The sequence below is a fragment of the Zalophus californianus genome, chromosome 6 (assembly GCF_009762305.2).
Source record: "Zalophus californianus isolate mZalCal1 chromosome 6, mZalCal1.pri.v2, whole genome shotgun sequence".
NCBI lineage: Eukaryota > Metazoa > Chordata > Mammalia > Carnivora > Otariidae > Zalophus > Zalophus californianus.
In genome coordinates, this window is record NC_045600.1 from 2,146,690 (window position 1) to 2,163,722 (window position 17,033).

Consider the following 17,033-nt stretch of genomic DNA (forward strand, 5'->3'; position numbering starts at 1 on the left):
TCACCCACTACGAGGTCCCGGGGCCTAGCTCGGCACATGGAAACTACTGGGCAAGTACCTCAAATCAACAAATTGATCGATGGTAAGTGGGACAAGAAAGAGAACCACCAGCTGCCCAAGAAGGGGAGGGAGGTGTCCCCCAGGGAAGGTGACATTTGAGCTGGGTCTCATAGGATGAATAGGAACCCACAGTGTAGAGAAGGGAGAAGACAGGTCACAAGCCATGGACCAGCATGGAGGAAATAAAGGGTCGGGAGAGGCACAGATGTGACTGAACAGAGTGAGCGAGGAGGAGGGTGGTCAGGGCCTGAGCGCAGTGACAGGGCCAAGGAACAGAACCCCTGGCTCAAGCACTGGGGTCTTCTGGCCAAGGAGTCTTGGGAGGAGAGGCATGTGTGCACCCTCACCTCGGCTTCCTGGCACATGTCTCTGTGGCCTTGCCCGTGCCCACGAGAAACGAAAGACATGCCAGGGGTTAGTGCCCCCCCCAGATGAAGCTCTGTCCCTCACTGGCAGATGGCCCAGAACTTTGGCCCCTCTCAGATCTAGAACGTGGATCACAACAGCACACATCATACGGCTGCTCTGAGACCAGATGAGCTGTGGCCAGTGTAGTGGGCAGGACGGGGCCTGGCACGGGGCGCTCACTTGTTACCACCGCTGGCAAAACGGCAGGAGCCCCAGGGTTCTAAGGAAGGTCAGGTGCCATCTTCATCTGCTGGTCTGGTGCGGTGTCTTGTCCAAACACCCCAAAGCCAGAGCTCAGCACAAAGCAGAAGCACCAGAAATGTGCGCTAAGTAATTCAGATCCTGTGCCTACCAACACTGCAACGTGCTACTGAGCTCTAATGAAAGCAAGCAAAGGAAGGTAGGCAGCATAACCTACCTCATTATCCGTCTACTGAAAACCCGGTGCGGGGCTCATATATACCAGCTGGCTTTCCCACTGCCTGAAAATTTACTTTTGCAACAGAAGAAATTAGAGGCAAGAATCCTCCCACTGCACTGTTGCTCTACAAACGAGACTTAATTTGGGGACAGGCAGAGCTGAAATCATGATGTTCTGCTTCTTGCACTGGAAATCCAGTAATTTTTCTACATTGTTGCAGAATATTCCAGTGAACATCCACCAGGTGGGAGGGCCACTTATCTAATCTGTGATTACTGGAATTTAGATACTTCCTCCCAGCTTTTTTTTTGCAATTAAAGGTAATGCTGTGGGGGCGCCTGAGTGGCTCAGTCGGTTGAGCATCCGAATCTTGATCTCAGCTCAGGTCTTGATCTAGGGGTTGTGAGTTCGAGCCCCGCCCGTGTTGGGCTCTGGTGCTGGGTATGCAGCCTACTTAAAAAAAAAAAAAAAAGATAACGTTGCAAGGAACCAGCGGCTGACTCGTCTCATGTTTTCCTCTAGGATGCTTTCTTAGAAGTTCTGTGATCAAAATTCTCCTGCTTCTTGGCATATGTGTGCTGCCTGCAGTCACGTCCTTCTGGAAAGAAGGCTGGAACGTTCTCCTGCCGCCGACCACCTCTGAGCGCTGTACTGCACTGTCCCTCCAGCAGCACTGAGGCTGCTCACGGGAGACGCCCCAGGAGTTCAGTGAGCACACAGCGACTCCTGGGTGCTGGTCCAATACGCACTGTAATCTGCAGCCACACCCCTCACCCATGCGTACTCTGTCATTTCTACAAACTAGTTCATGCTCTTCAGCAAGACTGCCCCCGGCATCTCTGCTCTATCATCTGCTGTTCCCGTGTCACTTGTTTCCTGGACGCAACCCTCTGTCCAGCCCCCTGGTTTACACTGGCCTTGCGCCGCCACCAGGCCCCGTTTCCACAGCAGCAGCCGCGCTCACTCAACACAACCCCCCGAGCCTCGGCCTCCCCGATTCCAGGGCTCCTCCCCACAGGCCCCCAGGCCCTGCCCCAGGAGAGCCTCGAAGACTGCGCCCTGCCCTTGAACTAGGGAGGTATACTGAGAGTTGGAGAAAGCCCATTCACGGCAAGAGAAGGCTGAGGCCTGGGATGGAGTGCTGTTTACGGCTCCAGCGGCTGAGAGCAGGCCACGCCTGGGCCAGGCTCTACTCCAGCCTGGGCCTGAGCCACCTGTGTCCCCTAAGCACACTCCTTTACAGAAAGATCAAAAGGAGTCCTCCCAGGGCACCTGGCTGACTCAGTCAGTGGAGCATGTGACTCTTGATCTTGGGGTTGTGAGTTCGAGCCCCACATTAAGTGTAGAGATTGCTTAAAAATAAATTTTTTTTAAAAATTTTATTTATTGGGGCACCTGGGTGGCTCAGTTGTTAAGCGTCTGCCTTCAGCTCAGGTCATGATCCCAGGGTCCTGGGATCGAGCCCCGCATCTGGCTCCCTGCTCGGCCGGGAGCCTGCTTCTCCCTCTCCCACTCCCCCTGCTTGTGTTCCCTCTCTCGCTGTCTCTCTCTCTGTCAAAAAGTAAAATCTTTAAAAAACAATAAAAATAAAATGGCAAAAGTAGCAGGACCTACTTCGTTTGGTCACTGTGGGAAATAAAAAGATGACACAGGCAAAGGACTTAGCATAGTACCCAGCAGGGTCAGGGTCTGAAATGGTGAGCCATTATTCTACACTTACTGTTAGGACCCAGCACCCTCTCCTGCTGGCTCCCGCCCACCAAGACAGCACCTTGATGACAGTAAATAGCAGAGCCCATCATCACCAGCTCTGTAGCCTAAATAGATCCAGGTGAGGTGAAGGATTAGCAGGGAGAGAGGGACAGTGCTTTAGCCCAATGACAGACATGCCTTTTGGGGTCAATGGCTTCAGATTTTCCATGAGAACAATGTTTTGACAGTAGAAATCTGTTTAACAAACAGTATGAAATGTTATTCAGGCCTAACATCAACAGCAAGAGAAAATGATCAAAGGTTTTTTTGAGCACTAGATCTTCTATCCAAAAAAGAGCAGGCAGGGGCACCTGGGTGGCTCAGATGGTTGGGCAACTGCCTTCGGCTCAGGTCATGATCCCGGGGTCCTGGGATCGAGTTCCGCATCAGGCTCCCTGCTCCTTGGGAGCCTGCTTCTTCCTCTGCTTCTTTCTCTCTCTTTCTCTCCCTCTCTCTCCCTCTGTCTCTCATGAATAAATAAGTAAAATCTTAAAAAAAAAAAAAAAAAAAAGAGCAGGCAGCTCAGTAGACAGAGGGGACCGAATGGAGCAGAGCATTCCTGTCTGTCAAGCACACAGCACGGGGGACGAGACATGAAAGAGGGGAGCCAGGCTGGGAGCACAGCTGCCATTCTGTAGTCATGGGGGTCTGAAAACCTAAGCTGGGCAACAAATGTCAAATCTGTGTGTGGGGAAGGACAGTCTGGCTACACTACAAAGAATGAATGTGAGGAAGGAGTTGATAAACTACAGCCTGCAGGCCAAATGTGGCCCACCACCCCTGCTCTTGTAAACAAGGTTTTACTGGAACACATTCATGCCCACTAGTCTACGGATTTTCCATGGCTGCCTTCCCACAACAGCAGAGCTGAACAGTTGAAACAGAGGCCCCACACGGCCCAGAAAACGAAACTATTTACTATCTCGCCCTTTACAGAAAGTTTGCAGACCCCTGATTTAAAGACTGGAGGTCAAGGACCCAATCAGAAAGCTGCTGCAGTAGTCACAGAACTCACAAAGGCCTGAAAGAAAGCAATGTTTCAAGGACAGGGAGTGGTCAGAGTACTGAGAAATGTTTAATAGGTCATCCCACAGAGAAATGGGAGGTGAGGGAGGGGAATCTGAGGCGGACTCCCATGAGGTTTGCGGCTCCTGGGGGCTGGTGGGGCTCTGAACTGAGGTCAGGAATGCAGGAAGTGGAGCTGGTATAGGAGAGAAAAACGCTGCGGAAGCCATGGGACCCTGGCATAGATGTTCAAAGGTCAGAGGGAAGTCATCGACCAGAATGACCTAAAATCGGGAGAGGGATGATCTCCCCCAAAGGGGAAAGAGGGAGCAGGAGGAGGGCAGGCCCCCCGTACACTCAGAGCCCCTGCCCCGAAGGAGACCACAACTTGCCCCCTCAGCTGTCTCTCCTTCATCTGACAGCCTTTCTTTTTCTCTTTTTTTGACGGGGGCCAGGGGGAGGGGCAGAAGGAAAGAGAGAATCTCAAGCCGACTCCCCACCAAGCGTGGAGCCCGACAATAAGGGGCTCGATCTCACGACCCTGAGATCAGGACCAAGAGTTGGGGCACTCAACCGACTGCGCCACCCAGGCGCCCCTGACATCCTTTCTTTTTATCTTCCTACGCAGTTACTCAAACAAACACAATGTTAGGAGAAAAAGGACAAATGAACTAACCTGATCCAGCTCTCAGTTCCAGGCCTCTAGCTTTTAGCCTTGAGTGAATAAATTCTTCTTTTTCCTAAAAGAAGAAAACCATCAGAATGCCCTTTCTTCATCTTTCCATCTGTCCTTGGCTAGGACACAGCTTGAAGTGTTCTGGACAAGTGTGGATGGAGATTTCTAAGAACGGACCCATCTCCAAACCTGGTTTAAGCCATCCGAATATGGTTTAAAGTCCCCTGCTTAAAGTAGGATTTGAAAACAAGATGTTTAATAAACTTTGGGAGGTACTGTTTATAAATCCACAGAATAAAATAAATATAGTCCATTTGACATAGCCCGCCCAAACAGTAGGACATATAAAGCTTAAATACGTTCCTTCTGGATTAGAATATTTCTACTTCTTTCTCATATAGTTCATTTACAATATGCTGTTAAGAATTCTGAATCCTCAGAATGAAATCACATCACAAAAACCCATATTCTCGGGACGCCTGGGTGGCTCAGTTGGTTAAGCGTCTGCCTTCGGCTCAGGTCATGATCCCAGGGTCCTGGGACTGAGTCCCACATCAGGCTCCTTGCTCAGCGGGGAGTCTGCTTCTCCCTCTGCCTGCCTCTCTCTCTCCCTCTCTCTCTCCGACAAATAAATAAAAGCTCTAAACAAAAACAAACCCATATTTTCATAAACACACACACACAGACCTGTTCTAGCTCTGGCTCTGCTACTCCTTTTAACTACTTGAAAGCCTCAAGATCTGTGATGTTACAATGATCAGTATTTCTTATGTACAGTTACAATACTGACTTAAAAATTATATGCGTACATACATTCACATACGTTTATCCATGTGTGAGAGGGAAGAGAGAGAAAGGAAAGGGAGGGAGGGAGGGAGGGAGGGAGGGACCAAGGCTGACCAAGTAACAGAAAGGCAAAGACTAAGGATTTAGCGCCCCCACGTGGCCACCTGTGTTATTTCTTTCTCACTTGGCCCTCTGATCTAAGCTTACCTTACGAAACGTCAAATTCTGGTTTGCCCAGAACTGTTGGTTCCATTCTTGTGTTTCTTGTCTTAATTGTCTTAGCTTTTGTTCCAACGGTGATTCGTTTTCGGGGACGTAAAAGTAAACGGGTCGAAGGTTTGAATGTTTATCTGGGGGTCCTATCCAATCATGGCAAGATTTTCTTGGAGGGCAGAATCCTGAGACCTTTAACAAAATGCACAGGGTTAACATAAACTAAACGAATCCCTAGTAGTATAAAATGAACAGTCTAGATTTATTAAAGTCCCTCATTAGCTTCCTCTGTTTAAGACTGTCAGAGAATATACAAGTTAAAAGAACTATAATAAATATATTTTATTTTTTAAGATTTTATTTATTTATTTGACAGATAGAGACACAGCAAGAGAGGGGAACACAAGCAGAGGGAGTAGGAGAGGGAGAAGCAGGCTTCCCACGGAGCAGGGAGCCCAACGTGGGGCTCAATCCCAGGACCCTGCGATCACGACCCGAGCCGAAGGCCGACACTCAATGACTGAGTCACCCAGGTGCCCCACTATAATAAATATTAACATGAACATTATAGAGAACATGTTCAAGAATGGCACTGGGGTAATTCAATCCTAATGCAAAAAAAAAAAAAAAAGCATCTCAAGCTTACTTTGTACTGTATACAAAACTAACTCAAAATGGATCAAAGACCTAAATGTAAAATCTAAAACTATAATACCTCTAACTTCTAAAGCAGTAGAAAATGTTTACAACCTTAGACTAGGCAACAATTGCTTAGATACAACACCAAAAGCACAATCCACAAAATAAAACAGACAAGCCACAGACTGGGAGAAAATATATGCAAATCTGAAAAAGGACTTATTCCCAGAATATATAAAATTTCTCAAAACTCAATAATAAGAAAACAGACAACCCAATTTAAAAATGGGCAAATTAGCCAAATAAAACTTTCTCCAAAGAAGATATATAGATGGCAAATAAGCACATAAAAGCATGCTCAACATTACTAGTCCTCAGGGAAATGCAAACCAAAACCACAATGAGATATTACTACACATCCTTTAATATGGCTAAAACAACCCCCAAAAGCATTTGACAATAGCAAGTGCTGTTGAAGATGTAAAACACATGAGCTCTTACACATCGCGGGTGGGAATGCAAACTGGTGCAGCCGCTTTGGAAAAAAGCTGGCAGTCCATTACACATTAACCATACACCTCACATATAACCCAGCAACCCACTCCTACGTATTTATCCAAGATGAACAAATACATATGTTCACACAAAAGCTTGTATGTGACTGCTAAAAGTGGCTCTATTTATAATTGCCAAAAGCTGACAAGAGCCTAAATGTTCTCCCACTGGTGAGGGAAAAACAAAGTATGGTGCGTCCACACAATGGGTGCTCTTCAACAATAGAGAACTATGTGCAGCACAGATGAATCTCAGATGCATCGTGTTCACTGAAAAAGCCACATCAAGAGCTTGCATACCGCGGGATTCTACTCATAGGACATTGTGGAGAAGACAGGTGCTGGGTGGAGGAAGGCGCTGACCACAAAGGAACTTTCTGGGCTGATGAAAACGTTCTCTATCTTGAACCGCGGTGCTGGTGCACACGTCTGCCAGCAGTGAGTGTTGCTGTATATAAATTGGGCTTCAATAAACTCGATATTAAAACAAAAAGATGGGGCGCCTGGGTGGCTCAGTCGTTGGGCGTCTGCCTTCGGCTCGGGTCGTGATCCCAGGGTCCTGGGATCGAGCCCCACATCGGGCTCCCTGCTCCGCGGGAGGCCTGCTTCTCCCTCTCCCACTCCCGCTGCTTCTGTTCCCTCTCGCTGTGTCTCTCTCTGTCCAGTAAGTAAATAAAATCTTGAAAAAAAAATTCTCCACACTAGAAAAAATTTTAAAAAAATAAAAATAAAAAAATAAAAAGATGACTTGAGTAGTCAAAAGACTAGCTTCTCCATTTGTCCGTTAAAAGATCAATGTAACCAAAACTCATGGGGAAAATATCACTCAATTTAGGAATCTCTTATAAGTTACTTAAAACAACAACACACTGCTGACCGTGACTTCTACCTCCAATAACAGAGCATCTCCCATGCACCCTCCCTGCATCAAAAACTGGAAAACCAGCAGCAACACAAAGGAGCGTGGATGAGTCTGAGAACAATATACAGACCAAAAGAGCCAGGATGTGCTATGGGATTGCACTGTGTGGCATTCTAGGAAAAAAATTAGTCACATCAGTGATTGTCAGAGTTGAGGGTGGAAGGGATTGCTTTTATTGGGGTGGCAACTGCAAAGATTCATGTTTGTTAAAACTCATCAGATGTACACTTTGAATGGATGTACTCATTTCACTGTATACAAATTACACCTCAAAGTCAATTAAAAGAATGGTTAAAACTTACAAACACCAGGAGCACCTGGGTGGCTCAGTGGTTAAGCGTCTGCCTTCGGCTCAGATCATGATCCCAGGACCCCGCATTGGGCTCCCTGCTCAGCGGAGAGTCTGCTTCTCCCTCTCCCATTCCCCCTGCTTGTGTTCCCTCTCTCGCCGTGTCTCTCTCTGTCAAATAAATAAAATCTTTAAAAAAAAAAACAAAACTTACAAACACCCAAAAAAGGGGTGCCTGGGTGGCTCAGTTGGTTAAGCAACTGCCTTCGGCTCAGGTCATGATCCTGGAGTCCTGGGATAGAGTCCGGCATCGGGCTCCCTGCTCAGCAGGGAGTCTGCTTCTCCCTCTGACCCTCCCCCCTCTCCTGCGCTCTCTTTTTCTCTCTCTCTCTCTCATTCTCTCTTTCAAATAAATAAATAAAAATCTTTAAAAAAGAAACACCAAAAAAATACTACAATGAACATAATTAACATTTCTTTTCCCTTGGGAAGGCACTTCATTCAGGATATTTCAGTACTTCATGATCATCATTACAAGATGCAACTTCCAAGGAACTAAAAAGGGTGATGCAGGGCTTGCAAATTTTAACCTAAAGCAGATTTTGTCTATGTGGCTACTCACTGATAATTTAATTTGAAAAAGTAAAAACAATAGCTAATCATTTTACCAATAGAATGTGACTAGCGTTTAATGACGGCCCACCTGGCACGAGCAGCATGGGAGGGAAGGAGAGGCCCTAGCAAAAGAGTTCCCATCTGCTCAGCTCCGTGTCTAATCCTCAGCCTTCCTGTCGCAATGTGGGCTGACATTCATTCAGGTCCCTGGACTCAACCTTGAGAACTGAGCTAAAGAACCAAGTGTAGGGGGGTGGTGGGATGGGGTAACTGGGTGATGAACATTAAGGAGCACACGTGATGTAATGAGCACTGAGTGTTATATAAGACTGATGAATCACCTCTACCTCTGAAACTAGTAATACATTACATGCTAATTAATTGAATTTAAATTTAAAAAAAAACATGGTCACTCAAAGCCTGTTACACAAATGTTTAACTTACGATGCATGTCAATAATCACAGATTAAAAGTACTGTTATTTCGGGACACCTGGGCAGCTCAGTTGGTTAAGCGTCTGCCTTCGGCTCAGGTCGTGATCCCAGATCCTGGGATCAAGCCCCGCATCGGGCTCCCTGCTCAGCGGGGAGTCTGCTTCTCCCTTTCACTTTCCCTCTGTGCTCTCCCTCCCTCCCTCTCTCCCTCTCTCTCTCAAATAAATAAAATCTTAAAAAAAATAAAAAATAAAAAAATAAAAGTACTGTTATTTCATAGAAAAAATATGCTTGGAAAAGTCTGGCAAGATAGATGTGCAGAGATGTTCCTGAAATTCAAGCAACATTTCCAGAGCAATGATGACACCGAAGGAGGCCCCAGACGAGCACGAGGAAGGACCCCCCCGCCCCCCACCAGGCCTGCTCTGGGGGGATGCGAGCACTCTGTGGGGGCAGAGAAGCCAGGAGCCTTTCTCTGCTGTGGCTGGGGGTGGATCTGCAAGCTGTAAGGTGGAGGAGCAGGGAGAAGCATGGGGCAGTGGTGAGGAATCGATGGGGCCGCCCCGAGCAATGTGCTGGTACGTGTTTAGTACCTGAGGGATGTGCAGGATTATAACTCTGCTGATATAAGGGTGTGTGGCACACACTTCACAAATAATAATAATAAACTATGATACCTTTCCTTGTAAATTCCACATAGCCAACTGATTCTTACAAACTGTTTTCATTGTTTTAACAACAGCTTTGGTAAGAAATGATTCACATACTATAAAATTAACCCCAGTAAAGAATGCAAATCAGTGTTTTTAGTATGTTCCCAGAGGTGTGCAACCACTGCCAACCCAGAACACTGTCGCCACCCCAAGAAGAAACCCCGTCTCTATGAGCTATCACTCTCCGTTCTCCCTCCCCCAGCTCTTGGCAACCAATGCTCTACTCTCCGCCTGAATGGATTTGCCTACTGTGGACATTTCATGTAAATGGAATAATACAGTCTGTGCTCTTTAGTGACTGGCTTCCTTCACATAACGTGTTTTCAAGGCTCATCCATGTTGTAGCACGTGTCAGTACTTTGTGCCTTTTTATGGCTGACTGCTATTTCATCTTTTTATGGCTGACTGCTATGTCATAGTATGGATATAACACATTTGGTTTATCCATTCATCAGCTGAGAACATCTGGGTTGTTTCCATGCGGGGGCTATTTTTTTTTTTTAAGATTTTTATTTATTTATTTTTGAGAGAGCAAGAGTGAGCGAGCGCACACCAGCAGGAGGCGCAGAGGGAGAGAAAGAAAGAACCCCAAGCAGCCTCCAAGCTGAGCATGGAGCCTGAGGCGGGGCTCGATCCCATGACCATGAGATCACCACCTGCACCAAAACCAACAGTCCGACGCTCAACTGACTGCGCCCACCAGGCGCCCCTTGGGCTATTATGCATGCTGTGACCATTCGTGTACAGATTTTTGTGTTTTCAACTCTGAGTGTATACATAGGAGTAGAATTTTGCTGGGTCATATGGTAACTCCATGTTTAACCTTTTGAGAAACCGCCCAACTTTCCCAGAGCAGGTGCGCCCTTTTACGTTCCCTCCAGCAGTGAGTCCTCCGTTCTCACTGCAACCATTCTCTAGGCACAAGCATTATCTCACTGCAGTCCTTTCACTGATTTCTGCCAACATCTTCTATTACTAGCCAAGCCGGGGTTGCCCGTGACTAGTTTGTGTACTTCAGACACAAAGGTTACTTGATAGTCAGGATAAAAGTGAAACACACAGGGCGCCTGGGTGGCTCAGTCGTTAAGTGTCTGCCTTCGCCTCGGGTCATGGTCCCGGGGTCCTGGGATCGAGCCCTGCATCGGGCTCCCTGCTTCTCCCTCTCCCACTCCCCCTGCTTGCGTTCCCTCTCTCGCTGGGTCTCTCTCTGTCAAATAAAATCTTAAAAAAAAAAAAAAAGTGAAACATGCCCTATTTGTCAATGACATGTATAATTGCTTTGCTTTTGAATCCCAGAGGAATACTTCCTCCTTTGGGGCTACTCACAATGTAATGGCAACAGACAAGATATATTTGTTCTTTGTTTTAAAGATTTTATTTATTTATTTGACAGAGAGAGACAGCGAGAGAGGGAACACAGCAGGGGGAGTGGGAGAGGGAGAAGCAGGCTTCCCGCCGAGCAGGGAGCCCGATGCCGGGCTCGATCCCAGGACCCTGGGACCATGACCTGAGCAGAAGGCAGACACTTAACGGCTCTGAGCCACCCAGGCGCCCCAAGATATGTTTGTTAATGCAACCTCTCTTACTACGTTTTCTCCTTCACTTTCCTAAGTCAAGACAATCAACAAAACAATAAATCGAGCCCTGATTTAGCACGTTTGTGAGTTTCCGTGGTGCAAATACTTCCACCATGGACAATTTCAAGCAGCATACCATTACATGGTATTTCCCCCATGTAGGTACAATAGTCATAAATAACCTCACAAGCAGAGATCATTGTAAAATGTAGTAAAATAAACAGAAGTGATACAGTTTAAGTATGTATTATCTTTGCTTTTAATAGAATTTATTTCAGTATATAATTTTTAGAAACGGCCGTTTATGAGCAAAACTCCTGAAAACGCAGGGAGCGGCTCCCTTCGGGCAGGGGATGAGTGCTGGCTGGGTATGAGAACACACTCGCCACTCTGGGTCCTGTCACAAATGCACTCGCCCAGTCACCCCAATTCCCTCCTGCCTTTCTTCAAAACGGTGCATAACATGCTCCAGACTACCTTAACCAGGTTACTAAAGATGATTTATGGAAATGGTAGTCAAAAAGTCGTTTAAATATTGATAGTTTTGTACCGTGGGGAAGGCCCGCACTCCCTTGGGGTCTGCAGCTGGACCTGAGAGTTAAATTGATCCAAGACAGATCCACACGAGACAAGCACCCAGGTCTCATGTGTGCACAAGGCCCACAGGGAAATGAAGACCCAGATAGCGGCCATGGGCTTATACACCAAGTTGAACAAAAAGCACCAACTGTGGAAAAGTAACTGAAATATATGGGAGACTAGAGAAGGTGAGAATTATTTTAATCAAGAAGGTTCCTTTCCTGGGCACCTGGGTGGCTCAGTTGGTTAAGCAACTGCCTTCAGCTCAGGTCATGATCCTGGAGTCCCGGGATCAAGTCCCGCATCGGGCTCCCTGCTGAGCAGGGAGTCTGCTTCTCCCTCTGACCCTCTTCCCTCTCGTGCTCTCTATCTCTCATTCTCTCTCTCTCTCAAATAAATAAATAAAATCTTTAAAAAAAAAAAAGAAAAAGAAGGTTCCTTTCCTCCTGGGAGAGGGAGGGCATCTTTCACCAGGAGCTTCAGCTCGGGGCCTCTTGGAAGAACAGGAGGGGTCAGACCGTCCTTTTAGTATCTACTGCTTCTCAAAATAACCCTGATGCCAAAGCAGCCTGCCGGAGAGCGGCATATTCTGCCACCCTTCAGCACTGTAGAGAGCTACAGCTTACACCATTAGCTCACGTACCTACAAGGGTTTTACTTTCCTAAATACAATTTATGAGAAAACAGATGAAACCAAACAGAACTTCTAAAATTATCAACATAATGAGCAAAGTTTGTTTCCTATACGCCTTCTAGAAGCAAGCAAACTTAACTGTATGTGTATTAGAAAAATAATAAGGGAAAATATTTTTAAAGAAACATTTCTAAAATTCACTGTACAGTTTTTTTGCCTTAAGAGCTCTGCCCCGGGGCGCCTGGGTGGCTCAGTCGCTAAGCGTCTGCCCTCGGCTCAGGTCATGGTCCCAGGGTCCTGGGATTGAGCCCCATGTCGAGCCCCATGTTGGGCTCCCTGCTCAGCAGGGAGTCTACTTCTCCCTCTCCCACTGCCCCACTTGTGTTCCCTCTCTGTCTCTCTCTGTCAAATAAATAAGTAAAATCTTAAAAAAAAAAAGAGCTCTGCCCAATTAGCCTCCCTTTCTGAGCAATGCCTCTGAGCAGGCTCTGCTGCATCCCCCAGTACTTTTCCTCTGGTATCACCTTCAGACTCTGGTGGATGATGTTGCTAGACTGACAACTTTCTACCTGTTTCAAGTTAGCTTATTTCATGATCACTACCAATACTTTCACTTTTTCTTGCAGCAACAGATGTAAGAACCTACCGCTGATCAAAGTTAAAAAGAGTCACATGCTATCCTTTGAGAAGCCTCCTCCTCCGGGGCTGAAGCAATAAGCTTTGCACAATCCTGGCCTGGGTTCTGCCCTGGCCCCAGGAGACGCTGAACTCTGGCATCCCCACACCAGGACTCGAAGGATTCAAAAGCCGCACCCATCTCCTCCTGTGGTGAGGTTTACAGTGTGTGCGCGGAGCGCCCCGTTTCTGCCTCCATGACAATTCTGTGATGGGCCGGTCTGAGCAGCTCCAGCTGCCTCGGGACCGCACCCTCCCTGTCTACTCTGTCTCCACACCCACCAATGCAGCGAAGCAATCTCTCCAAAACCCCCGATCAAACTATGCTCCCCCTTCCCTTAAAACCTTCAGTGATTGCTCATTACCCTCGGGAGAGAGTCTAACCCCTTCCTGGGGTCTGGCAGTCTGGGCTTTTGCGCCCCCCTCCACAGGAGCCTCCTTCAATGACACACCAGCCTGCTTCTGTCCCTCCTCAGACTCTGCGCATGTTCTCCCTGTGGTTCCCCCACCCCCATCATCACAGACCACAGGTTCAAGGGCACGTCTCCAGGTGCTCCCCGTGGCTCCTCACAGCACTTGGCTTGTTCATGCCTGCTTTTCCCACTAGACTGCGAGCCCATGGCGGCACAGACCGCGGCGTCTGTCTGTTCTACGGTCGGAACATGCACTTGTTGGAGCAATGTTCTTCCCAGTCTTAATCTTTCCTGTTGACTCTATCTGTTTATGCAAGAAATCCACTCCATCTTCAAAAAGCTCAATATATATGAACTATTTGGTGGACAGACACCTAACAAATCAGAGATGGCAATTATTGATGAACTAGCATCAGAATGTTCAGGAGTTCTGAATGAGCCAAAAGTCATTGCTGTCGAGTGTTCTTTACATTTTGGGTTTTTTTTTTTTTAAGGCTTGATTTATTTATTTGACAGAAAGAGAGACAGCAAGAGAGGGAACACAAGCAGGGGCAGAGGCAGAGGGAGAAGCAGGCTTCCCCCTGAGCAGGGAGCCCGATGTGGGGCACCTGAGCCGAAGGCAGATGCTTAAGGACGGAGGCACCCAGGCGCCCCTACATTTTGGGTTCTTGAGGATCCTTAACTGTTAGTTCCTGACAGTTTCTAGATTTTCCAAAGTCTAGATAGAGAAGCAGAGCCTCCCTGAGCGTTCTGGAGTAGACTCACACACAGTGGGAGAACAGGGAGGGGCCAGTGTAGGTGGACACGCCAGAGCTGCAGGGGACCTGGAAGCCAGACTGACCGGCTGACGGGGGGGGGGGGGGGGGGCTCAGTCCAGCCAGTGCTGTCACCACTGCGTGGCCACGACTGCTAAAGGTCCCCACCCACACCGGAGTGCTGCGCCCTACAGACCTGCTCAGTCTGACTTCATTCTGCATTCATTTCTTGCAGATTCTGACATCCCTACATTTGATCGTGTTTACTTTTGCCTAGTTCTTTTTTTTTTCTTTTCAAAGATTTTATTTATTTGACAGAGAGAGACACAGCAAGAGAGGGAACACAAGCTCGGAGAGTGAGAGAGGGAGAAGCAGGCTTCCCTCCGAGCAGGGAGCCCAATGCGGGGCTCGAACCCAGGACCCTGGGATCATGACCTGAGCCGAAGGCAGACGCTTAACGACTGAGCCACCCAGGCACCCCTTGCCTAGTACTTCTGAAGTGTCTTTCTCAGACAAAGCTGGACACTTTGGAAGAGGCACAGTCGGGTGCCTGGGTGGCTCAGTCGTTGGGCATCTGCCTTTGGCTAAGGTCATGATCCCAGGGTCCTGGGATCGAGTCCTGCATCGGGCTTCCTGCTCAGCGGGGAGCCTGCTTCTCCCTCTCCCACTCCCTCTGCTTGTGTTCCTGCTCTCACTATCTCTCTGTCAAATAAATAAATAAATAAAATCTTAAAAAAAAAAAAAGAAGAGGCACAGCCAAGGTGGAAAGTTCCAAATGAAGGGCCAGCAAGTCCACAGAGGGGATTGAATTCCCCCTTCCTGTGTGACAGCAACAGGGCCCTGCTGGCAGAAAGACACCCTAATCAGCTTCCCTAAGACCTGAAACTGCTGCTTGTCATCATCAAATACTGATCTGATACTAGACTGGCCTAACAATCCTTTTCAGAAAGCAACAGCAGGATGGTAGTATGTAGATCTTTCACATTTTATCCATCATTCTAAAAACAATATATGATCTCTAGTTTCCATTTTATTGGAAAAAGCCTTTTAAAAAAAACCCTCCACGAATATTTCTGGACTTCTGCCCCAAAGCCTTTAGTCTTAGAAACTAAAGGTCATTCACACAAAGGGACCCAGTGGGTGGAAACAGAGATGGCCAGCCCAGGCTCACCCCGTGGACTTCCATCCCAAGCTGGGGGCTCCTCCCCTTCCCCAAGCTGACCGAGGACGCTGAAGGACAGCAGCAAGGGGACAGACGGGCAGGCTTCACCCTAACTGTGCTTCACCAGTTTTACCACCTTTCAGACCTGGACCCATCTCTTCTTCTTGCAGGCTGCCTATCAGGAAACGTCAAGGAGCCATCCCAACAATTCATGGCTTTTTCGAGAGACCCACATGGAACGAAAGCAGCTCAAAGTGGCACCAGGAGAGTTCAGTTACTCTTCCGTCTGTCGCTTCGTGATCGCTCAAGTACTCTGTGTGACGGGTGAGCTCTGTCAACCACCCTCAGTTCTCCATTATAATCTGAGAGATCCTATCTTAATTGTAGCAGAGGTAGCTCCTCTCTCTCCCCTATAAATATATGTTCCGTCTTTGTACATCCAAGAACAGCTATTTAAAAGGGAGGAGAAGGGGTTTGGGGGAGGAAAAAGTTCTTCTGTAAAAAGGAAGAATCCCTTTGAGGTTAGAGTAATTACTGTAATTTATGGCTCTTGCAGCATCAGCATGTAATGCACGGTTTGCTCCAAGTGGAGCGGCTGTCTTGGTGCGGGGCAGGAGGCGGGCGCCTTGCAAGCTGGAACCCAACAGCTCCGCTGGCAAGCGGCCCGACAGTTTCTGCCTCTTCACAGAGGAAGGACTGTGCGTGCAGCCACTTGTCAGACTGAGTCTTCACCACTGTGTCTGGTGGGGCACTAACCTTCCACTCTTCCCTCTTGAAGTGCCAACTGCCAGCCGGGCAGCCCCGAGCTGGGCCTCTCCCGGTCCCACTGTGCAGGCCCCACTTCACTCTCCACCCCTCCCGCTTCACAGCGGGCCCCGGAGCTCTCCCGGCACACTCCCGCTCTGGGCCCTCCCCCCAAGCCAGGATTTGGAACGGAAGACTTTCCCCCAGGCCCTCCTTCCCGGAAGTGCCTATACATGCCACAAAGCTCCTGAGTTCAGGTGTCACACTATCGGCCACTGGGGAAACCAGTGGGCAAAGATGAAAGAACAAATGTTGGCCAATTTTAGTGTTCCTGCAGGTGTTTCCTGGTCTATCATCCTGACACTTCTGAGATGGGAACGGAAAGTCTGACCTTCTGGAGGGCTGGGATCCCCTGCCTCCCATCTAGACAGAGGCTAGGTGCCTCGGCAAACCACTGTCAGCAGTACATAAAAAGACCAGCACATCAGGACCAAACTGGGTTTATATTGGGATTGAAAGCTTGGTTTAACATTAGAAAATCAATCAATCCTGATGGAAGAAGACAAATTCCCAATGAAGTAGTCATCTTCAAAAAAAAAAAAAAAGTCAAATCTAAATGTGGTCAAGGCTCTAGATTGCAGCTGTCCATTTACAGGAAACACACAGACGGGAGGTACACATTAAATTACACCAGGGGAAAGCCAACAGCAAAATGCAGACTGTGGGAAATTCTACAGGATACATCCTTCCCCTGCTCCCAATAAACTGCTTTGAAAAATGGAAGGGGATGGTCAAAACCTACAGATCAAAAGAGAAGTAAAAGAATATCAATCAGTTGCAACATGTAGACCTTATTTGCATCCTGATACAAGCAAACGTAAAAAAAAAAAAAAAACGACTTCTAAGACAATCGGAAAAACCTGAACACTGAACATTTGCTGGAACTAAGGAATTATAATATTTTAGTTATTATGTTTATATATATTTTTAAAATCCGTGTCTTTTAT

At 47.6% G+C, this 17,033-nt stretch overlaps 1 protein-coding gene across 3 annotated transcripts in view; it reads right to left on the reverse strand.

The window, feature by feature from the left end:
- The window catches only part of LOC113909032 (cytochrome c oxidase assembly factor 8), a 30,000-nt gene that overhangs the window by 8,170 nt on the left and 4,797 nt on the right, over positions 1-17,033 (reverse strand). For all 3 annotated transcript variants that reach the window (XR_004820127.1, XM_027569913.2, XM_027569912.2), the window contains exons 2-3: positions 5,316-5,513; positions 4,323-4,386 (exon numbers count right to left, since the gene is read on the reverse strand). Coding sequence is in view for 2 of the 3 variants with exons in the window: in XM_027569913.2 (XP_027425714.1) it covers positions 4,323-4,386; positions 5,316-5,513 (262 nt within the window). In the remaining variant the exon portion in view is untranslated. The remainder of the gene's footprint in view (positions 1-4,322; positions 4,387-5,315; positions 5,514-17,033) is intronic.